This window comes from Phallusia mammillata, chromosome 8 (assembly GCF_965637545.1).
Source record: "Phallusia mammillata chromosome 8, kaPhaMamm4.hap1.1, whole genome shotgun sequence".
NCBI lineage: Eukaryota > Metazoa > Chordata > Ascidiacea > Phlebobranchia > Ascidiidae > Phallusia > Phallusia mammillata.
In genome coordinates, this window is record NC_137259.1 from 11696550 (window position 1) to 11718987 (window position 22438).

At 36.6% G+C, this 22438-nt stretch overlaps 3 protein-coding genes and 1 non-coding gene across 8 annotated transcripts; 1 reads left to right on the plus strand and 3 right to left on the minus strand.

Moving 5' to 3' along the window:
• Positions 1-745: 745 nt before the first annotated feature.
• LOC145204469 (inositol hexakisphosphate kinase 1-like) lies at positions 746-4680 on the minus strand. 2 transcript variants are annotated; one of them, XM_080077037.1, is made up of 7 exons: positions 4408-4680; positions 3574-4074; positions 3005-3173; positions 2708-2945; positions 2306-2500; positions 2073-2197; positions 746-1992 (listed from the first exon to the last, which is right to left on the minus strand). In XM_080077037.1, exons 2-7 carry the CDS (start codon positions 3812-3814, stop codon positions 1185-1187), a joined length of 1776 nt encoding a protein of 591 aa, XP_079933163.1. In that variant the 5' UTR covers positions 3815-4074; positions 4408-4680; the 3' UTR covers positions 746-1184. The 2 variants fall into 2 exon arrangements, with proteins under 2 accessions (XP_079933163.1, XP_079933162.1); XM_080077036.1 differs by lacking the exon at positions 4408-4680 and adding an exon at positions 4160-4387.
• Positions 3941-4022, minus strand: Trnas-aga (transfer RNA serine (anticodon AGA)). The gene has a single exon. It is a non-coding gene; the product is annotated as a tRNA-Ser (tRNA).
• Positions 4681-4917: 237 nt separating the features above from the next.
• On the plus strand, positions 4918-15045 carry LOC145204468 (zinc finger and BTB domain-containing protein 41-like). Of its 3 annotated transcripts, XM_080077034.1 has the most exons (19): positions 4918-5073; positions 5259-5318; positions 6141-6299; positions 7225-7380; positions 7450-7542; positions 9717-9759; positions 10125-10152; positions 10273-10319; positions 10380-10425; positions 10488-10579; positions 10667-10795; positions 10883-10991; positions 11624-11729; positions 11806-11865; positions 12111-12201; positions 12336-12472; positions 12974-13185; positions 13599-13631; positions 13882-15045. In XM_080077034.1, exons 2-19 carry the CDS (start codon positions 5280-5282, stop codon positions 14096-14098), a joined length of 1797 nt encoding a protein of 598 aa, XP_079933160.1. In that variant the 5' UTR covers positions 4918-5073; positions 5259-5279; the 3' UTR covers positions 14099-15045. The 3 variants fall into 3 exon arrangements, with proteins under 3 accessions (XP_079933160.1, XP_079933159.1, XP_079933161.1); XM_080077033.1 differs by lacking the exon at positions 4918-5073 and having other exon boundaries at positions 5080-5318; XM_080077035.1 differs by lacking the exon at positions 4918-5073 and having other exon boundaries at positions 5080-5318; positions 10128-10152.
• A 360-nt stretch (positions 15046-15405) lies between these two features.
• Positions 15406-21615, minus strand: LOC145205230 (uncharacterized). 2 transcript variants are annotated; one of them, XM_080077899.1, is made up of 16 exons: positions 21305-21615; positions 20987-21188; positions 20738-20910; positions 20429-20579; positions 20210-20373; positions 19782-19884; positions 19428-19511; positions 19257-19347; positions 19057-19170; positions 18382-18668; positions 17949-18083; positions 17314-17466; positions 16973-17077; positions 16529-16708; positions 15928-16113; positions 15406-15771 (listed from the first exon to the last, which is right to left on the minus strand). In XM_080077899.1, the coding sequence occupies exons 1-16, from the start codon at positions 21547-21549 to the stop codon at positions 15493-15495; spliced, it is 2652 nt and encodes an 883-aa protein (XP_079934025.1). In that variant the 5' UTR covers positions 21550-21615; the 3' UTR covers positions 15406-15492. The 2 variants fall into 2 exon arrangements, with proteins under 2 accessions (XP_079934025.1, XP_079934026.1); XM_080077900.1 differs by having other exon boundaries at positions 15689-15771; positions 15906-16113.
• Between the last annotated feature and the right edge of the window lie 823 nt (positions 21616-22438).

Genomic DNA, 22438 nt, shown 5'->3' on the forward strand with positions numbered 1-22438 from the left:
AAGCTGATTGCAGGATTTTAGCTAGTTATGCAAAATTGCGCTTAATAATCATCCAAAGACAGCTTGTGACATCACAGACAAGACAAAAAAAAAGCATTATGATTGTGCGCGAACAATTGCTATTTTAGTAGTTGTCATTCAATAAAAGCTATTGTTTAACAATGGAGACAGTCGATTCTCAATTCCACTTTGATTTAAACTTATTTATTGGCACGAACTGACGCTAAATAAAATTATAGAATTACTTCAACCGCTTCGCGGTCCCCCCAAAATTGCCTCACGGACCCCTAAAGGACCGCGGACCCCAGTTTGAGAACCGCTGTCATAAGGGTTGAGGTTTGGTTCGGGTTCACTTTGTTTTGTTTTGGGGGGTTCGGGTCCTGTTGAGGTAAAAAATGTATAATTTCGGGTTCGAGTTTATTGTTCCGGTTCGGGCAAATTAGGCGGTACGAACCGGTGTGTGGTTTTTAAAAATCGTTTAATTTTAATTTTACTCGAAGAAAAAACGATTTTTTGACTCCCTGCTATAAACTAAATGTTGGGCTGACCTCGATTTTGACTTCAGTCCCGGTTTCTAATTGTGTTGAGTTGGAAAAACGACACAAGAAAACATTGGTTTCGGGTTCGTTATATAACGTGCGGGAAACCCAAATAAAATCATTTTATTGTGGAATATTTATGTCAGGAAAAAGACCAAACTTTGCAATCATAACTTTCAAAATTCGTAGTTGGTATTTGACTAAGATGGAGTCCCAGAGGTGTTGTATTTCGTCCGCCACATTTTATTAAATTTTACAGGTGCCAAAATTTTTTTGCACGATTTAAGAAATGCAATATGGAACATATAGGCTACAAAAAATAAAACATATCGTGAAATATAGCAATACTATCAACAACACATATAGGTAGCAAATAATAATGCATACTGGTGTGCATAAGAATGGTAAACACGAAAATAAAATACGACATAAAGATAACTGCACATTACACTTTCCTTTGTTCCATGCTTCAAGTGTGTTTTAACCTACAGCGAAATGAAGAAATTTTCAAGAGTTAATCACACATAAAAACAGTAGTTATGTCCAAAAACGCAGTTTGTTGGTCTATTTTGATCTAGGATTGACCATTGTTCACAAGGCTATTTACATTCAAAGAGTACAAAACGTGTAGACAAATGCAGGCTACTATTTTGATGAAGTGGCGACAGCTAACGCATTTGTGCGCATTTTTCGCAGAAGACTAATTAAATTGTCAATTCCAAATAGAAACCCTCCATCAGGGCCGGGATGTACCACCGAATCGCTAAAACAATAATGCGCGAAATCTATAAGTCGTATATCGATAGCTTGAGTTTGTGGTGGCGTTGTGTATCGACTACTTGATAAAGCTATATCACGACCGGACGTGGTAAAACAGTTTGATAACGAGCCACATGACTTTGTGCGATGTCTCTTCTTGGTTGTGATTTCCTTTACACTTTGCTGTAAAGAAGCTTTAAAAGAGCTGCGCACATGCTCTTGTGGAACGCGGGAAGGACTTCTTGAACTGTGCTCAGCAGTCGTTTTCTTGGCTGCTTCCTCCGAGCTTTCAGCCGAACGAAAATCTCTCATCGCAGACGGGAAACTATTGGGTCTGCATGTACTATCCTTTCTGTGTTTCGAATGTTTGTGCGGTCGGTAACTGATGTCTTTTCTGTGAACAGGCGCATTGACCTTCGTTCTTTCAGGTGAAGATTCGCCAGGATTCTTAACTTGCGCAATGCATTCAGCTGCAGTGCTTTCACAGTCGCCCTCGTAAACTAGGAGAAGGGAGCCGGAATAAAAACGGTACGATATGAGTGAGGCAACCGCGTGCCGTAGTTCCAGTAGCTGTTTGATAGCTGACTCAATCAGGTTGCAATCAACGTTTTGAAATTTGTGTTGTTCAAGACCGAAGCTGGAAGGAAATGGTGCTTCTGTTGCCGTCGGGGTACTTGCTTCTTTGCCGGCCATTCTGCAAAAAACAAACATATTTCAGTTTAACATTTAAACGGGTATAACGTTGGTTTTCCCTTTATCATTTTGTTAGGTTACCTGACAATCGGAGAATGACCTCTAGAAAAGAAGTCGATCAGATTTGAAACCAGTCCATCAACAGAAAGATTGTGTCCATAGTATTTATTGATGTAGATGTATTCTTTACGCTCTGGGTCGTAAATCTTTAAATATAATTTGGCAGACATTAAATTGACGAAGCATTGTTGTGGAAACGGAACCAGGGTTTCAATATATTTCTGGTGTAGTTTAGAACAAAGTTTTTCGAATACCTGCATTCCGCTCATACGAACTCCAACATCTATAGCAGTCACGTGACGTGCAAGTTTCGCCGGCGACGCATTTTCTCTGACACGAGTTCCAACTTTGAGATCCAGAATGCAAGGATGGCGATAGGAAGCAGTCACATTTTCAAGCATCATAAATCGTTTGGACTTGGCCAAAATTCCTTCCTCCGATTGAACATTCTTAATTCGAACAAACATTGTTGGCGATTAACGATATTGTTGTCGCTACTGTGTTTCGGTACTGACAATCAAACAAAGCTAGGCTACTTTATAAGCGGTATTAATGAAAACAGTTTTTTTCAAACGGAAGTAGGCTAATAGTTGCATATAAACTTGCAATGAATGAATTTGACGGTCACACATTTCCCACTCTACACATAAACAAACCTTCAATTTGGTCCGAACATCAGTCATAACTTTGGAATTCCAGGGATTTTGCTGATGGTCATCCTCTGTGCTCCGAAGTTCAACTCGGGCTTCTCTCCCGTCCACAGTTTGTATGCTTACAGTTTTGTCAAATCCTTGAGTCAGTTCGTCCAATACGTCAGTTTCCGGCAAATATGAAAATTCGCTACAGAGTCCTTCCTTGGGACGCAAGGAAGTTATCCTTGGATTGGTTGGATCTCTAAATATCAAAGCAAACGTTTGCAGGAAAATTATAAATGCGGTATATATGGAACTTACATGACGTGTGTTCGACCATAGTCTTGAACACAGCGCTTGGAATGAGGCCTTGGAGTTTCTACCAAAGCTTTGATAGAACTAGAACTGCGCTTGATCAGGGATTTGGTGTGTGCTATAGCAGTCACTGACGAATCGCCATCACCTTCGACGTACGTTACGTTGATAACACCTGAAATTAAAAAATAGATCTCTGACAAATGTAGCATGGCCAGAACAAGAATTTCGGGAGGGGCTGTGGCTCAATTTTAAACAGAAAAATATAAATAAAAAACACTTTTAAACACGCAACGTAAAGTCTTTTTAACGAATGGTTTGAAAGTAATTAAGTCAGCCAAAACTTGCATTAGTCATCACCAGGTTTTTTTAAGGTTTGGTTTGGGTGACCGCTAAGTAGTTTTGAGAGACCGCAAGTGTTTCATTTAAATACCCAAAAATAGCCATATTTGCTTATTTGGGAAACCGCTGGAGACCGTTTCGGTCCCCCAAAACACCTTAAAAAAACACTGATCATCACTAATTATTAAAGAAAAATCCCACACAATTTTCTTCATTCTCAGCTCGAAGCCTACCTCGAAACTCGGGAGCAAACTTTTTGAACACTGTTGGTAAATGGTGATAGAAAAACAACTCTCTGGAAACATATGGTTTGCATATAGTAGAACTGTTGTAGCAAAGAATGTTCGCTCTTCCGCTGACTTGATTACCAAAAGGCTTCAAAAACATTACTCTGTCAGGCTTGGACGAAATCGAGAATTTCGCAACATCGGATGTGCGATTGTTCTTTGTAAACGAGTTGTGTATAGATTCCATTTGCAAAGGAAGAAATTCGATGCTTTTTCTGGGTTAGACTGTCTTCATATCAATGCTAAATCTTGAGTCTTAAGCGAAAAGTTTGCGATGTATTGAAGGGTTCCATGATTGCAAAAAGCAAAACTGCGTCGTCGGCAGGATTCGAACCTGCGCGGGCAGAGCCCAACAGATTTCTAGTCTGTCGCCTTAACCACTCGGCCACGACGACTGGTACGGATTCACGGCTTTTTCACAATATTATATCTTCGCGAGTACTTTGCCTGTATAGTTAAACAGAAATTTATTTCGAAATTTGTGTTTTTGATTTTAAGATGTTCAATATTAACAACCAGGCTTGCAAATCACCTTGTACAACTGTCACAAAAAAACATGTTTTTGTACTGTTATAATATGCGAAGTAGGTGGTAAACAAATGAAGCACTTTTGAGGATTGCGGTGTAGTCTGTAGTTCTAAAGGCGAAGTATAACTTCTTTCACACTAAAACTAAAATTCCATACCAACCGAGTACACTGCAGTAAGAAAAATCTAATCACAAACATAAATCTTAATCTATTCTGCACAAATCATTCAAATTTAACAAATCAAGTTATACCTGCACTAAATTCGCAGTACGTTGCGTTGCTGTGAGTCAACTTAGCCCGAAGAATTTGGTGCCTTTTTCATCAAACAACGCGTAAGCACAATCCGATTTTAAAATCTATGCTGAGTGCAGACCAAGAAACGCAACTGGTAAAGTGTTACACAACTAATCGTATTCGTTGTGGGATTATAAAAGTCATTTCCATTACAGTCCGTCTGTTACGTATCGCCCCATTCTGAAGTGGTAATGGTATTTGACTTCGAAAGAATTCAAGCTCAGTCAAAATTTACACTAAACAAAACAAACTTCATTCTTCAAACAATTATCCATGTTTCTATTGCGACCAACAGAAATATTTTTATGTAAAGTAAACCGAATACGATACTGGTTGATGTTTTATGTTCGTCATTTGATGAAGATGTTAAAAGTATTGTACAGCTTTAAATGGTTATCAATGCGGTGATCAAATAGTGTAGAATGAATAAAGTGTAATCTTCTTGTCAAGTCAAACCTTGGTCGTAAGCATCGGCCATCAACTTGTACACGTATGGCAAAACGCAGCCGAAGTGTGAGAGAAAAAGGTCTCTCTACCAGCAGCTTGACAAGGCTGGGCCTGCTGACGTCACTGACTGGTAATGCCGTACGGCTCTGTACAGCATGTAAACTGCTGGTCACAAGGTACATTGGACATATAATTGATCTGTGTATGTAGGCAAGTAGTATTTGACTAAAAGTAACGCCGTTATTATGAACAGCAAAATACATGTAGCTCGTTTGAAACAAATAAATGTGAAATAATTGTCGACGTCGCTTTCTGCGTTCTCATTCTCAAGTTCCTTGAATCTTGTTTTCTTTTATAAAAGAAAGCTTGGGAAACAAATAGCATGCGACAGAAGCTGGATGAAATATTTGGCCAGAGAAAGGTATTTTCCTTTGTCAATTAACACTGCATATCTTGACATTAAAGTCGTACAGTTGTTTTAAGCTATATATAACAAACTAACATGGGGGAAAATTCCATTTGGTATCAGAAATTTTATATAGGTTTAATAACATAAATCTAAGCTTGTTAAAAAGTTTTAGGCCTACTTTGTTTGCATAAATTGTCTGTATTTCACATGATATATACTTGAACTGTCGCAGTTTTTTTTTGTAATTTTACATTTAACATTGCCATTTATATAAATATTAGGCTATTTTAAAACTGTAAGATGTACATTAATTGAGGTGTGAAGCTTGCCCCGTACGGCATGAGGGTATGGTTACAAGATATAATTCAATATCTAATGATGGGCCAGTCTGCAGAACATGGCAGTTCCCGACGAGATCTCACGCATGCAGGACCTATTTGTCCCATGCGTGCACGACCCGTAAATTCGCGTGCAAGACCAATTTCAGCAGGCGCAAAGCAAGCGCTAGAGTTTAACATAGGACAATTAATGCCTTTTTGATGCGAAATTTCTGCGTACAACGCCGAAAATTCGGTGTGCAAAACTTTTTTTTCAAAACTAAATCGTGCGTGCACCTGCCATACTCTGCAGACTGGATGATGGCTAAACGAGGTATGGATAATCAAGAAAGCACAGTTGTAAAACTGAATCTGTATAAACTCGATTAAACAGACCGGCATGTTTACTAATGAAATAATGTGTAGGTTGTTTCTCTTTGTTTGTATTGGTTCTAAAATAAACTGTTGGTTTCAATTTGTGCGTAATTTCTTTTAATGTTGTTTTGTCTGATTTCAGATCGATCTAATTCATTCAGCATTTGTTGTGCACACACTTTATCAACAACAAAAGTTGGGAAAATATTGTGACCTAAAGGTTTTGGTTGGGGACAAGCAGTACTTTGTACATAGATGTATCCTGGCAGCTGCTTCCGCACAACTTGATTCACAAATTAATGTAAGCTTTTTATTTTCATTTGTCTTTTTTACAAAACAGTTACCAACAGTGCTTCATACCGCAACGAAACAAAACAAAATACGCTATTCGTTCTCAGCAAATTATGTATTTCGTTCCGGTACCGATATTTTCATTTCGTTCTGGTACCGATATTATCGTTTTGTTCCGGTCTAACTGAAATTACTTATTTTGTGGTCTTAACAAAAGATCCTCTCTTTGTGGTCTTTACAATTAAACAAACAAGGAAAAAAGTTGCAACAGACAGCAAATACTGTCAAGGATAGTTCATACATCACTTTACATTTGTCAGTTAAAGTCAAACAGGTTGTACATTGTTGGAGCTTTAACAGTATTTCGTTCGGTTTCAGTACAGAATATTTTTTATTTCTGTATTTCGTTCCAGTATTTGAGCCAAAAATCATTTCTTATGTTTTGGTATAACATTCCATTCCAGTATGAAACCTTGGTTACCAACATGTGACTTTTATTGATTTGTTTGTTTTTGTTTTTTGAAAATTTGTGTAATACCATCTTTACTGTTGTATTAAGTTAAATGTATAGTTATACTTTGAAAAAACCTAAAACCCTAAAAACATAAATCAAACTTTTTTGACCCAGGGGCAAAGGTATTGACTTTTCAGACAAAGTAAGGGAGAATTTGTTTGCATTTTATTGAACTTTCCAGCTATGTCTATGCTCTTGTAATCATGACAAGTTATTGAAATTCTGTTAGTTCAGATTTGTATATTATTAAAATATACACAAGCAATTTAAGGACAGTTATTTCATTTTTGTTGGAATATTTACATTTGTTTTTTCATTGTTGTGTTAAAACAACAACTTTTCTTAATTGTCACCAATAGTTTTAAAATAATCAAGGTCTTATTTTACATTTTTCATAAATTACTCTGTGTTTGTTTTTCAGGGATTGGATACAATACAACTTGTTGGTGTAACTTATTATGGGTTTGAGTGCCTTTTGGAAATTTTGTACTCTGGGAAGTTGAATGATATTTCCAGCCTAAGTGATGCTAAGTTTCAACAAATTGTTAGTGCTGCTGATGCATTGAATGCAGAAACAGTAAGTTAAAATAATATATACATTGTTTGCTAATCTATCGGTCTAGTACTTATTATAAAATCTTTTCAGGTTATGGAATATTGCACGAGGGAAAGGGGTGACCTGATGGCAATTCTTTTGCGGAGGAGTAGCACTGTAAATGTTGGAAGCATGGCTTCTCAGGTTTGATAAAATTTATTTTTTGCACATTTTTATGGGTCCCCTTCCTGAAGGGGACACATATTGTTTTTGTCCGTATTTTTTTTTCTTTTTTTCTGTCTAACGCTGGTTTGTGAGACACATTTGGTCAAGAAAGAGTGCTTTGAATGTGTTCAAATTTACAGAGATGTTAGTTAATAATCCAAATTGGATCCTCCTGAAGTTTGATCCCGATTGACCCAGCGGTTCACCCACAGGCCCCCAAAACGATTTTTTTAAAAACAGCTGTACTGACTAAAGTACATAATCCGAGAGTTTCATGCTTTGTTGGTTGGTGCAATGTATAGTATTGTAAAGAATTTTGTAACTTTTTATTGGATTCACCAATTTTCACCCCTAAACCCCGAAAAAATAAGTTTTAGGCCAGAAATACAAGCCCTAATGTGCTAAAATGTTAAACAATTATATGCAGTAGGTTATTCGTTTAGTATTTAAAATTTTGCATTAATCGGCCAAATAGTTACTTTTACAGTCCATAATATGTGTACACTGTCAGTCAGATAGAAGTCTCACATCTCAATGGAGTAATTTATTGGTTTACGATTAATGGGGGTGAATGCAGAGCGGTAGTATTTAAAATTTGGCCTTAATCGGCCAAATAGTTACTTTTACAGTCCATAATATGTGTACACTGTCAGTCAGATAGAAGTATCACATCTCAATGGAGTAATTTATTGGTTTACGGCAGGGGTGTCCAACACGTGGCACGCAGAGCATTTGAAAATGGCACGCAAGCTTTTGCACATTCAGATGATAAACATTAGGATTTATCAGGCAATTAATTTTTTTCTATTGATTCTTCTCCAAATTTAGTAAAGATTATCAGTATCAAGGTTACACAAACTCACTGATTAAATTGGTCGTTTTTTGAGCCCCGTTGCAAACTATTTGTATCTTGTGTCGCATAAATGAAATAAAATGTTTCTGGAGTATCACAAACAAGTTTACTCGCATTTCACGACATATTTTTTTCTAATTAATTAGGGTTTTACATATTGGCAAAATTTTCGGATTGAGTCCATACCATTAAGACGTTTAAGACATGGTTTGGAAAAAGTACCAAACGTTGGCACGCGAGTATATTTTAAAACCAAAATTGGCATGGCGGTGTGTTCGAGTTGGACATCCCTGGTTTACGGTTAAGGCAAATGAATGCAGAGCGGGAGGGCTCAGCTTGACGTCCTAAAATCTGGGGTGCGCATTATGCATGGGTACAACAATTTTTGAAGAAAATCTCCCTCGAAATAAAACTTGAAATCACACCTTTCTTCTTGTTTGTTGTCAATCATGCATCATATTCAGCCATCCTGCCCAACACACTTAGTCAGTAAAATTCATAATTGACGACACTATCCTTTTCCATTTGTAAACGCCGCAATCTTACTGGGTGCGTTCAAGCGGAACCGATCTTAATAAAAAACGCAGTGTGCAGTCTCTACTTGGTAGTCTTTGGTTTCAATTCACAGTTTAATTAGCAGTTTCATCAAGATGGCTGCTGTTCACTTCAAACACGCTCCATACGAACACAATGCTCTCGTATCCAGACGCTTGCTCGATCACCTGCTCGTTTGCTGTCACAATGTACCCTATACAAATCCGAAACATTTCTTCTCTATCGAGTTTGCTAGCGCATGCGCAGTGATACTGACCGGCAGAATAACATCCGGTTGTTCCCAAAGATGATCTTTTTTCTCAACTAATTTTACGTTTACGGACTTAAGTAAGAGTCAAAGTTTGGGTGCGTATTATACATGGGTACAGGCTTTTTTCCAGCATCGACATGCCATTTTTAGGGTGCGTATTATGCACGGGGGCGCATTATGCATGGAAAATTACGGTATCCCGTTCTTATTTGCTGTTTTTTTTTTTTTTTGACAAAACTTAAAGTTGGGTTAATGCCTATTGAAAGTTTTTCCTTAAAAATCTAAAAATAACCGGAACATTTGTTTCCGTAAATCCGCACAAATGCGCGTGTGGGGACCCATTTGTTTTTGCTTGCAAAAGCAATCATATGTGTAGATCAAATGATGTGTATGGTAAATTTGTAATATAGGATATAGAATATACAAAATGGAAGTATTTTAGAAAGCCACCTTTCTAGTACAAAAAGCATTCATACTTTTTATTCATACTTTTAGCCTTCACAATTAGAAGCTGCTCCTGGTAGTCAACATCAAGAAGGTATTTATAATGGGCTCCTTCCCAGAAGAGGGCACATATTTTTTTGGTACTTGCAGCTATAAGAGGAAATTTAGCATTAAAAATGATCACATCCTACTAATGTGCTACTGTTTATATACACATATGTGAGACCCATAGGTTTCTGCTTGCAGACACAAATATGCTATAAATTGGCGGGAAGCATGGGTGACAAAAATATATCCCTTGTAATCTTAACAAATTTAATATATATATGTAATAAATTTTACCAAGTAATCAACAATACAATGGAAAGCCACCATTCTTTAATACTATTTGCTTAAGTATATGTATTACTAAAATGCACCACTTTTAACATAACCATGTATCTCATAATTTTATTTCAGCAGTATCTCATCCTCAGGATGGTTCAGGGTAAGTTTTTTTATACTGTTGATAAGTAAGCATAGCATTCCTCCTTTATTTATACATGACTCCTTTACTCATGCATTGTTTTTTATTATATTACTAAACATAATTTTTTTATTTATTTAGGGTTCCTGTTAAAGCCGAAGTCACTGAATTGTCAGCAAATCAGCAAAGTATGTCAAGTAAAATATTTTTGTTTTAAAATACTTTTGTTTACATATCCCATGTTTCAGATTTTATTGACCAACATCAACAACAACATATTGTAAATGAGGCCAGGTAAATTTTCTATCATTAAAAAACTATCAGCAACTGTAGTAATCCTTTGTTTTGATGTAAAGGGCTCCTGCAAAAGATTTTGAGCAGGATTTATCTGAAACTCCTGTTGCTGCCGAAGTTGAGGTTGACAACACTCATTCAATGCAAACAGAAGGTTAGCTCTATGGCAATATCTTTGACATTTCCAAATGTATCTGGATGTAAATTTATTTTAAAAGTAATCCTTGAACCCACATTTCAGTAGACAATCCCGTCCGCGAGCCCCCAAAGCCAGAAGGCCATCTCACACCCAACAATATGTACCAACCAGTTCCTGTTGTTTACACTGAAAGTGATGCAGTGAACAATCGGGAGTACCATGATGAAGAAGGTTGGATAAGTTTTGTGTTATGTTTTAAATCACTTTAGAATGAAGACAAAAATCTAATTGTTAAATGTTTGTTTGGTGTTGCTGAAGAATATGAATCTGAAACTTCAATTTCCTGTCGGGTGTGTGGAGCGGTTTTCCTCAACTCATCCGATCTTAAAGATCACATGCACTCTCACATTGGTGAAAAGTTATTCAGGTACAAACATAACAGCATGGCATCTTTTGTTTTTTACATTTTAGATTTTTTTTGTCAACAAATTGTCCATTTAAATTGTTTTACTTGAAAAAGTACAGAGCCTTGAAATATATTGTTAGATGCTATGCTGAAGAAACAAATGTGGAGTTTGAATCTGCCCTGTTAAACATTTTATCTTTGATTATAACAATTATGGATTAGTAATAGGTTGTGTTTTTGTAACAAAATAGTTTTTTTTAGTTTTTTTGTGACACAAATGCATAAATACGTATTTCTTGTGGTCATTTTTGATGAGTTAAAAAACGTCGGCATTTAACTGTTAAAGGTTTTGAAGTTGAACATGGTTTAATGTCACTGGTGGTGGTTTGCTCTTATGGTCCCCTTTAAGGGTTCATGGGCCTCAGGGGAAAATGGGGGTTTCAAATTAATTTGTTTATTTGACATATACTTTTACCAAGCTGTATTGGATGCTGGTTTGACATGGCTCTGCTGTTTGCATGTAATTTATAACTTAGATTTTGGAAAAGTTTTTGTGACTTAGCTAATTATGTTAAATAACTTGGTGTGATAAATTGAGCCAGTTAGCTACCTGATTAATATGAACTGTATTATCTTTACACAATTTGTTTCAGATGTGAAATCTGTGGACTTCACTTTAAGTTTCAATCCAACCTTTGGAAACACAAAGATTCACACAAAACTGAAATGACTTGTTATATTTGTGGAGAGGAATTTAAGGTACACCCATTTGGTGCACTAATGGCTGCCTATTTGATTTCACATCACAGTTTTAATTTGTTTGTTTGTTGCTCAGATATTAAAAGCACTTCAAACCCATATGAAGGATGAACACCCTGAACAGTTATCATCTGATGTAAGTCAGTATGTCTACACTGTTAAAGTTAAACTGCATTACTAAAGAAGGTGTATGTATGTATTTTATTGCCACTATTAAAAATTAATATAGGTTTGTGCAATAGATTAAAAATTGATTTTGCTGTTATGTTCAACAATGTTAATTCATTATTTGTGGTTTGTTTGCTTGTTGCAAAACATACTACTGCAGCATCTTTTTTAAATTATACATGATTTGTTTGTTATAAAAATGTTTTTGGTTAGTATCATGCTGATGGCAACAACCTAAAACCACAAAGGTTTATAAAGAAAAGAACGGGAGTAACTCCATCAATGGAACGAAATAAATCAGCAGGTAAATCAAGTAATTCAATTTCCAGATGTTTTGAGCAGTTTAGTACAAATATGCCTCCAGAACCACATGCATTACATAAATGCTTTATAGAGTTTTGTATTCCTTTTTACAATCTGACAAGTTGTTTTGTTTAGCTGAATCACTAATAAGTCCTGTTGTGGTGAATGACATCATGAGAGGGGCAAATGGAAAATACCAGTGTCCTCTGTGTGAACGTGGATTTGATCGAAGGTGGAATCTCAAGTGCCATGTTCTCATACACACAGCTGCTGTACGTTTTTATTTTTGTGGATTTTGGGCTCAAAATTCCTTTTTGCATCAAAATCAGACTCTTCTTTCTTGGCTCTTGTATAAAACCGTTTTCCATGAATGAAATGATTCAAAATATTCTTATTGCTCTACTTCAATTTTGTCAATTTTTAGCTAAAATTCAGACCAGACTTTCTTTTAGACATCATTTTTATGGTTTTCAGCAAAATCCATGTTATCAAATTGTAGGCCATTTTTAAAAACATTCTTATAGCTCTAATTTTCATCTGTAATGACTTTCAGTTGCAAATAAACTACATTTGATTATAATTTAATATGTCAGGAAAACACAGGAATATGTTTTGCTATTACCTTTTTTAAAAGCATAATATATGCACCTGTGCAAAAATGTTACAAAAGCAAAAGCCACTTTCAAATATGGTCTTTATGAAAATTTATGTAGATGTTCAAATACGTATAATTCGTAAAAAACAATCATGTCAATTAAAAAAATGCTTTATAGCAAAAGAAGGGGCCTGGTGGAAGCGTGGGGGATTATCGTTACATTGAAGGAGGCTTTTCGTGTCCGGAATGTGGAAAACCATTTCGCAATCTGCACAACTTGCGGCGCCATGCATCTACCATGCACGGGATGAACGCTGCGCAACTGGCAGAAGCAAGCGATCCCGCCCGTGTCGAATACCAGGCGAGAAAGCCCAAAGTCGCCCCTCCCAGGTGTGGCATAAATACATAGCGTTTGCGGTTGAAACCCATTACAGTTATGTTAAACTGATACGATCTGAAACGATCTTTTAATGCTATTATTATTTTACAGCGCTCTATAACTTTTTTAGTGTCATGAAACACTTTTTGGCAAATATTGCAGAATTCCCAATGAGTAGCTATTTAAAAACACACTATACAACAAATGCGCGTATAAACTTAATTAAAAACATATGCATTTTTTACCATCTCGGCACCCGCAGTAATGTGTTTAATTCGTGATAAAGCTCCCGTCCAAAACAAAATAAATAAAATCGTTTAAAGCACGGAGAGTTTGTAATATTTTTATAAATGATCTATTTGACTCGACTTAATGTGTATGGTTGGTGAACTTTGATGCAATTTCTAACCAGATATTTTTGCAGGAAAGTGGAACCAAACCAAGACAACGACTTCAAGTAAGATCGTGCTGTCACCATATTTAACACTTGTAAATGTTTCTATTAATATAACGCATTGCATAAGATAATTTTTTAAAGATGTAGAAATGGTGATCTGTTTTGAAATAGTTTGTTATCATTATCAGGCTAATATGTAATCGTCTTCACGCTAAATAGTTTGATTTTAGACTTACTGAGCATATTGTTTGTTTGTTTGTTTGTTTTTTCGAATAGAATTCGTGCACGCACTTCATACTTTTAAATCTAGGTTTTGGTGTTCGATCTGTGGGCGGGGCTTTAAACGAAACCGGAATCTTGTTGGCCACATGGAGTCGCACCAGGGCGAAGGAAGTGGGAAGTACGATTGTCACGTGTGCGGCAGGAGGTTTGCGCAGAAGGAATCGCTTAACGGCCATCTGTGGGTCCACGGCGGCAAGAACGAAGACGGCCAACCCGCCGAGGAAGTAACATGGACGGAGCAGTAAAGCCGGGGGTTTTGTCTCTGTTTTGAAGTCGGTTTATGATGGTCTCCATTGGTGGTACAATTTGCCGGAAATTTAACCCCAAAGACCTGCGGAATCGTCTCACTTTTTTGATTGGGTTTTAGGTCTGACTGAACAACTTCACCCGATCGAAACCTGAAAAATTTTGATTGAGCGATAATGTAGTATGTTTTCGAGTTGATGATATTGTATTCCATGCAGCATAAAACACGATAAACCGTTTCCTGTCAGCGCACTATTGCCAAACCTCACTTTTGTCGTTGTCTGTATAGGCACAACAATTTCTGTGTAAACATTTAAATTCCAGTACACGCCTCGACTGGTTGACCTCCATTATCGACAGATTGCGTTTTTTTTTCTTTGCTGAAACTTTATGAAAGTTCCTAGCGTTGCTTGTTTGTCCCAAACTTTTGCAAACGTACGGTCTACTATTGTCGTTTTAGGTTCGGCTTTTCTAGGCATTCCAAACTATGTTTTCGTCATATTTCAACGTAGCCCGCGAACCCCTTCAAAATCAACTTTTGTTTTATTTATTTATGAGGTTGCTTAGAGTTTGTTGGCAGTTTCAGAAATACTCATGTGTATAAAATCACCCTTTCGTGTATGCTGGTCACTGTTCTTTGCTTCGCACAGTTTTTTTTATCGATTAATCATAAAATTGCATGTTGGGTTGCCTTAAAGGGCAAAAGTTATATACGCGAATGTGCTGAAGCAAAATGGTGTAGGTAAGAATTTGAAGTTGCTTATTTTTATATCTGCTGGCGCCACAATCTAAAAAATGTCTATTGGCTTGAACGCGCGGTTAGTTTATTAGCACTGTGTTGCTAAGTTATAGTGAAGGTTTTGTCGTTTTTTGTTGTTTCGCTTCGGCTGTTTTTATCTGGATGTTTATCGAAATTATGAATAAAGATACAGCTTTACCAGAAGAAGTTTCAAGTAAAATTTGCAGATTTTAAGCTGCAGCGAATTCAGCCCTGCTTATGTTGTGTCACAGTGGTTCATTAAACCGTTTTTACAAGCACAAGTTCGGTTTAAATATAATGGCCTAAGTAATTGATTAGACCGAAATAACATATCAAATAAACATTCAAGCAAATTTTATTTAACCCCTAAACCTTAGTTCCACCGAATTCAGGTAATCCGGATCTTCTCCTAATTCGGGAAAAACTTGAGTTACAAATAATTTTTGATGTGGATTTGTAAAACTATTGACATCCGTTAACCCGAGCCCCAGATGTTTTTAAGCCAATCATTATCTAAATACACATTGGAAGTCAAAATAATTTGTACGGTCATAGTATTTTATTGACAAGAAAGCTTGCAAAAATGAACACTGATTACCCTAAGAAACAGGATGTCTAGAACCGTACACGCAGTTAACTTTGTACGGCAAGAGTGGACGACACGTTGGACAACTGGCGAGGTGACACCATATCTCCACTTGCAGAGGGAAATGGCGGGACCGGTGGCAGTTCAAGCGTGTCGTTCACGTGATCAGCTTCGTGGATTCGCAACACTGGTGCGGTGGAGGTTTTCACTTTGGGTAGAGCGTCGTGGTTGGGATTGTCCGGATCGTTTTGCTGGGGGTGGTTACGCGAAACTACCACTGGCCATGAACTGGCGTTAGCAGTGGCTGGAAGGCTATGGTGAAAGGCCTAGACAACATATTCGGAAATTATCATCCAAACTAGAAAAAGGTAGCGAACGACACAAATTGCCAAGTAACGGGTATTGGACCTGAAAACTTTTACTGCAACATATTTTGTTCTTTCTTAAAAAAAAAACTTACAAATAATATCGAGGCATTGTACCTGAACAGCGGCTTTTCTGGCCTTGATACCAGCAACTCTCTGTTTAGCGGCAAGTAATCGGTCGTTTGTTTCCTGAAGAATTTGTGTATCAAACTTTGATTTTTCCTGGCCCGACTTCATTTGCCGGGAGATTTGCTTATGTTCCATGTAACGTCGCACCAATTCAGCTTGCTCCGACAACTGCATCTGTTGGAAAAAAACATTTTTTAGCAATCACCTTTTCGCATTGTTGTTTCTAGAAAATCGCCATAATTGTCATCAAACAATATGTTACAAACTTGGTATACCCCGTAATTATTCCCGACAAAAAATTGGGTTTCAAGGTAAACAGATGCATTAATTAGTACTGTATTACAAAATTTACAAAATCCTTGTCATCATAAAGTTACACCTACTTTCATATTTTGACGACACGCCTGCTATAAGTTCAGAAGGACTTTTCAAATAATTTAAAAAAGCGGTTTTGGGGAAAGGATGACATACCCTTCTTAGCAGAACATGCAAAATTATACAAAATATATGCTCCATTACACAAGGAAGTTAAGAAATCGCTGACTCGTTATTTTATGAATGACAAGAAGCACGGGGTTAGGAAACGAACCTTCACTCCACTGACGATATCTTCCTTGTCAGCTTTCACATCTTCCTTTGCAGCTTGGCGGTCGTGACGTATCAAGGCGTTTGACACTGACGTATGCTGGTTGCCAAAATCTGACGCAAACATCAGCTCGGCGTGACGTGTACGGTGACGTTGCAAGGCACGTTCTTTTCTTTCTTGGGCCTGGCGAAATAGAATATTTTTGTTGCATGATATACATGTTCGTCACATAAAAGAACACACCACCTGAAAACTTTATATTGATTTACATTTGTAAAAAAACACAAGATGTCAGATCCTGATAAAATAGCTCATAAGCTAGTCTTAAAGCACGAGTTATTCACAGAAAAGAGAGTTTGGCAAAACTGAGCAAGTCGGAAACTGGCTTTGACGCACATCCACAGTATGATATGTTTAGATTGTTTACACGTAGTATTTACAACTTACATATTCCACATAAGCGTTTTTGTTAATCTCTTGTTGCTGAAGAGCTTCGGCGATTCTTAGTCGATCTTCTTGTCGCTGACTCATCGCTGTACTTCTTTTTTCTTCCTGTGAATAAAAAAGCTTTTTAGTCTTTTGTCATCGGTGCCAATTTTGACTGTGCAGATTCAGCTAGTCAAGAAAGTGGCGTCAGGACGTTTTTTTAAAAATGTTATGGTACATGAACTGTAATAAACCACCAATAATAAAGCATAATGCCGAAAATCAAAAAAACATGTTTTAATTGAATTAATCGTTGGTAATTGCTAATTTTTGTAACGTAGAAATGTTTACATGCAGAATACCTTATATGCAGTGACAATGTGCTTGGCTTGCATCCTCTCCTGCTGAATCCGCATCACTCTATCAACCTTCATACTGATCAGATCGTTTTTGTCCCTGTCCCTGTACGCCTTCGAGACAGCCATAAGCGTCGCCAAGCTCACATTGTCACGCAACTGCAAAAAAACAATGGAACAATAGAGTTTTCTCTGAAAACTATGCTGGCAGCAACAGCTTATTTATTATTTTGTCACCTTAGAAAAAAATCTGTAGTGTATACAGGCTAATACAGGGGTTCCCAAACTTTTTTGGTCTGTGGCCTAAATGTCTATTTAATAGCGATTCGTGGCTCACCGCGTGCTGTAAATTTGGGCACAAACAAAACAATAACTCAAAAACAGGCGAAATGGTTTCTAGCAATTTATTTGTAATGAGATACATGCTCCTGAAATTTGGCTACAAGATTCGGAATTATTTGCAAATATTATGTTTTTCAAAACAAAGCGCATAATATCTACTGTATAGCAAAACAGTAGAATCTGTTCAAATGGCTCTGTGGCCCATTGAAAATGTCTTGGTGGCCTAGTACTGGGCCATGGCCCACAGTTTGGGAACCACTGGGCTAATATTTATCAGTTAGTAAATACAAGCATTTTACTCTGGGTGATGGGTTGTGTTTCTTCGCTTGTGGCCTTGGTTTTGAATATTCCTGTTCATGCCAATATTCGATTGCCTCCCGAATATCTCGACCTGCCTCACGATTCATGATCAGATGTTCTTGGGTCGGTTCGATCTGGTCATTATAAAAACGTTTTTAATTTGTAAAAACACTTAGTCTTGTGTAAAGTTTTTGCACTTTCAGTTGAGCAAGACATGGTTATATGTAGAGATGCATCGAATCGAAATAATTTCCTTTTTATGCAATATTAAGTAGAAAAGACATCTTTTACCCTTCCAGCTTGTGTCATAAAGGGTCGAATCGGCCAAATAACTTCGGCAAACCGAGTATTTATCTCTAGTGTAAGTTGTAACGACTAAACACAGCTTGGAGTTGATTATTTGCAAAACCACTGAAACTTGTTGCTTTTTACCTCAGCCAGAGTGGGTTTTCCGCCGCCTATCTCAAACGCCTTGTCGTGTATTCGCCACTCGTGGTTCGGAACTTCCACGTCGGGTTGACATTGAACAGCCACTTCCCTCATCTGTTTGTCTCTGCCACCTTCAATCAATGTACCGAGCACCGGGTGGGGTTGGTTAAGCCCTGGGCGAACAAGTGCCTTTGTGGGTCCCAGCATTTGTTGCACTGTAACTGGTTCCCGCTTTTTTGACGGTGCAGTCGCAGGTGTGGACACAGGAGCAGAAAATTTTTGAGGCGAATCTTAAAATTTAATAAATTTAAAATTAACAAATAAGATACAAAAACATAATATACTTGCATGTAATACTAGGTATGTGCCAATATATTACTTTCTTTTTATTTCTTGTAAAAATATATTTATTACGTCAAAGACTGCAACAAATAACATGTTCCTCAGTTAAAAACTAAACAAACTAGTGGTGTACAGTATTATTGGAGAAACAATAAAACACTGCTACATATGTATGGTTCATACAAAAAAGTATTCAGGTATATGGCTACGGACATCAGTGTTACTAAATTACAATTCTAAAGGGGTGAAATCAGGACGCAGCATGTGTAACACTCATTGCTTTTCTGGCTATTATTCACAATTATAAAGTGTACTAGCAATGTAAAAAAATCCAACCTCTTTGTTCATCTTGGAGAAATGTCACAGTAAGTGGTTTAGAAAACAAAGACTTGGCTGGCAATCCTGATTCATGGTGCACATGAATTGTGATCCCTTCATCTGGAGAATTGTCTGAAACATGATATCATGTGGTTTATAAAGACAATAAGATCTTACTTTAATCATTTCAAAAGGTTGAACAGAAATTAAAACCCCACCAAATGACCGCAAGGCATTTTGTTCTAGCTTGGCCAAATTTATGTGTAGTGAAGTGGGAAAATCCTTCAGAATTAAACTTTCTTTGTTATCCTGTTAAATCAAAAAATAATGTTTTTGTTATATTTTTCTTTCACAAATAATTTACAATTATTGTCAAAATACAAACTAACAGTTTTATTGGCATCCAGTTGTTTTGGGGTCATTGGTTGTGTGTGAGCTGCCCCACTTGGAGTCTTAGATCCAGGTCTGCGATTCTTTGAACAAAAATTTATGCCATTATGACCTGCAGCAAATAAATCAACTGGGAACCAATCATGGTTTTTGTAATTTGAATTAAGTTTAAAAAATGCCCAATCCAGTAAGTAGTACTAAATATTAGATAGTTAGTAAGGATTTTTAAACTGGATGTGTATCTGCATAAAAGGTCTGTCAACATCTTATGTTTTAATGCAGTGATTTGCCTCAAACTCTGATCAATTGTTGTTTACACAAAATAAAGAGATTTTTAGGGAATAAAAGTTTACCCTCAGGTAAGTGTCATAATCCAAACCTATTGCTTCACCAGCCTGACTTCCACCAGGTGTGGTGTGGGTCTGAGATCGTAAGCTCATTTTTTTCAATTTTTGACTGAAAACAAAAAATAGATATTATACATTAGAACAAAATGAAACCAGTGGTTCCCAATTGGGAAGGAATTTGAAAACTCAAGGGGAAATGTTTACTTTAATTTTTACATGTAACTTGTAGATTGACTCATATTCTCTGGGAGCATGACCTTTATAATTGATAAAAGACCCAATTTTAAATGATCTTTTTATGGTTTAGGTAGCATTAGGGAGGAATAACATGTTTTGAGATGTTAGACCAGAAATTCATAGAAAAATGTTGGGAACTACTGCCTTAAACAATTGATGTTCAGGTTGGTAACCTGGTAAAAAAAAACAATTGCCACCTTATTTCAAAAAAGCTAATTTTCTGTTTCCTTCTACTCAAATGTCCTCTAATCCATCTTTGAATGACAATTACAGGAGACCCATGAACTAAGATTTGGTTTATGTCTGAAAGGATTTTCCTTACAGTTTTCATTTCCATTTCAATGGTTCTCTCTTGAACAGGCTGAAAATATGTCCATTTATTCAGAAAGAAAGACTTATGTGAGCAATCATCAAACCTCTGTTTCCTTGGGGCACAAATCAACCATTAGTGCAGGATTTAAAGCAATGAAACGCTTAGAGAAAATTGCATCCTCTATGATTTCCTCATCACCAACAACATGATGATCAATTGCTTTCAGTGACCAAATTGTATTTACAGTATGATGTCTGCAAAAATGTTTATAATTCAGTATTCAAATCATGAAAAGTAACTCCAAAGAAAGTGAACAAGTTTCTGTGTAGTTACAATTAGTTTTACATTAAAAAACCCAATCATTATCACGAAAAATGAAATTGTTTTTGGTGATTAATGACATACAGCAAACCTGTAGTTATGTTTAAGGCTCAGAGGTGTGTCATAAAGTGTGAGAGCAACAAGACTTGGACATGCAGAAAGAGCTTGAACAGATTCCAGCTTTCCGATTCCATTGTCATGTAAATTCAAAACCTGCAAACTTTCCATTTTTTCCCAGAATTGTTCATCTGGTAGTTTTGTAATCTAAAAATTTAATTGAATTTATATGCCTAAAGATGTATATGCCTGGACTAAATTAATAAGGCAAGTATTTGTGTACCTGATTACTGTGCAGGTCAAGTCGTATTAGACAAGGACAATTTTCAAGAGCATTAAATCTTGTCAGGTAGTTGTTATGAAGTATGCAAACTCTTAGATGTCGGCATGACTGAATGTGTCCCAAACTTCGAACGTGAAAGTTGGTTAAGTGAATGTATTCAATTTCCTTAAGTGACCGGGTTTGCTGGTTTGATGTTTTACACCTAAGAAAAAGTAAAAACAAAACATGAAAAGTTGTTTTTTATATATTTGGAGACTTTTTTCAGTTTGTCAATATTCAATGCTTGCTATGCACACAATAAAGTACAAATATTTCTACCTGTCCAATAAAAATGCCCTCGTTGGTGACATGAGATAACCACCTTCCACAGCCTGTCTTAATGCTGCATCTCCTAATCTTGTGTCAAATTTGGACTGCAGTCGTCCATCTCTTTGCTTCTTTCTGGAAGATGTTTGGCCTTGTTTGTTACTTTGTTGTGAAGGCAAGTCTGGTTTTGTGACACCAACCGATTTGGCCAGTAGGCTAATGTCAAACCCTTGTTCAGGTCCATTCACAGCCATCATGCACAAAGAAACTACTTCATTTTTAGTTTCAAAACAACCTATATTTATTGAAAAATATTGGTTAGTAACTAAATCATTTTTTCTTCACTTATGACAGGCCAATTTGTTGACAAACAGTTACAAATTATCTTTAACCCATCTCTCATGCATACCTAAACTTTTTTCTAATTTTTTTATTGATTTTTGTATCACTAGCCTCAGTTTGCAACTTTGCAAATATCGATTTACTTTCACAAAATTCTTTTTACTTTTAAACTGTACTTTTTGCCACTGGCCTTAGTTTTCAAAACATCCATTTCCTTTCAGAACATTCTCACCTTGCTTCCAGTTGAATTGTTTTAATGGATGCTTTTGATACTTTTCCTTTTAATTTTTGCAAACCTCGTTCTGAATGTAAGCCCATCTTTGTGAAACCTGACGACTCCATTAAACTCCATTAAACTCTTCTTTGTCCTGACTAATTGTAAACAATATTTTATTTAAAATTCATTCTTATTCATGTTTTTAATGCATGGACAGCTGACTGAGGACGTGGATACTAAAAACTAAGTAAAATCCCAACTTGCTAAACATTTTTAAAATTCCCCTTACTTGAAGATACATTACCATGGTTACAACAGACAGCTTGTCGCGTATCGCTGTCGCCTGTCAGCTTTTTCGGGTGAAAGTACAAAATATTTATTTACATTCTCATGTTAGATGATTCAGGAATTTGGAAACGAAATTTAACATCGAATTTATCACACTGTCATTTGACTTTATCATCTTGTCCCTTTTTGCTGGAATATCGGTGTGATGAACAGGTGTATGTACTCGTTAAACTCACTTTCAAAATCTATTTCACTCTGTCGGTTAGTGTTGCTTACTCAGCAGAAAGCCTGGTAGCAAT

Bases quoted from the DNA above. Each gene is read 5' to 3' on its own strand.
- LOC145205230 (XM_080077899.1), bottom strand. From the start codon at position 21,549: ATGATGGCTGTGAATGGACCTGAACAAGGGTTTGACATTAGCCTACTG. The intron at 20,374-20,428 runs GTTTGATGATTG...ACATATTTTCAG, and splicing joins TGTGCCCCAAGGAAACAGAG to CCTGTTCAAGAGAGAACCAT. The intron at 18,084-18,381 runs GTAAAAAGCAAC...TATAATGACCAG, and splicing joins GAAAACCCACTCTGGCTGAG to ATCGAACCGACCCAAGAACA.
- LOC145204468 (XM_080077034.1), top strand. From the start codon at position 5,280: ATGCGACAGAAGCTGGATGAAATATTTGGCCAGAGAAAG. The intron at 10,426-10,487 runs GTAAATTTTCTA...TTTGATGTAAAG, and splicing joins CATATTGTAAATGAGGCCAG to GGCTCCTGCAAAAGATTTTG. The intron at 10,992-11,623 runs GTACAAACATAA...AATTTGTTTCAG, and splicing joins ATTGGTGAAAAGTTATTCAG to ATGTGAAATCTGTGGACTTC.
- LOC145204469 (XM_080077037.1), bottom strand. From the start codon at position 3,814: ATGGAATCTATACACAACTCGTTTACAAAGAACAATCGCACATCCGAT. The intron at 2,501-2,707 runs GTTTGTTTATGT...GTTCGAATTAAG, and splicing joins ATGTTCGGACCAAATTGAAG to AATGTTCAATCGGAGGAAGG. The intron at 2,198-2,305 runs GTATTCGAAAAA...TTATATTTAAAG, and splicing joins TTCGTATGAGCGGAATGCAG to ATTTACGACCCAGAGCGTAA.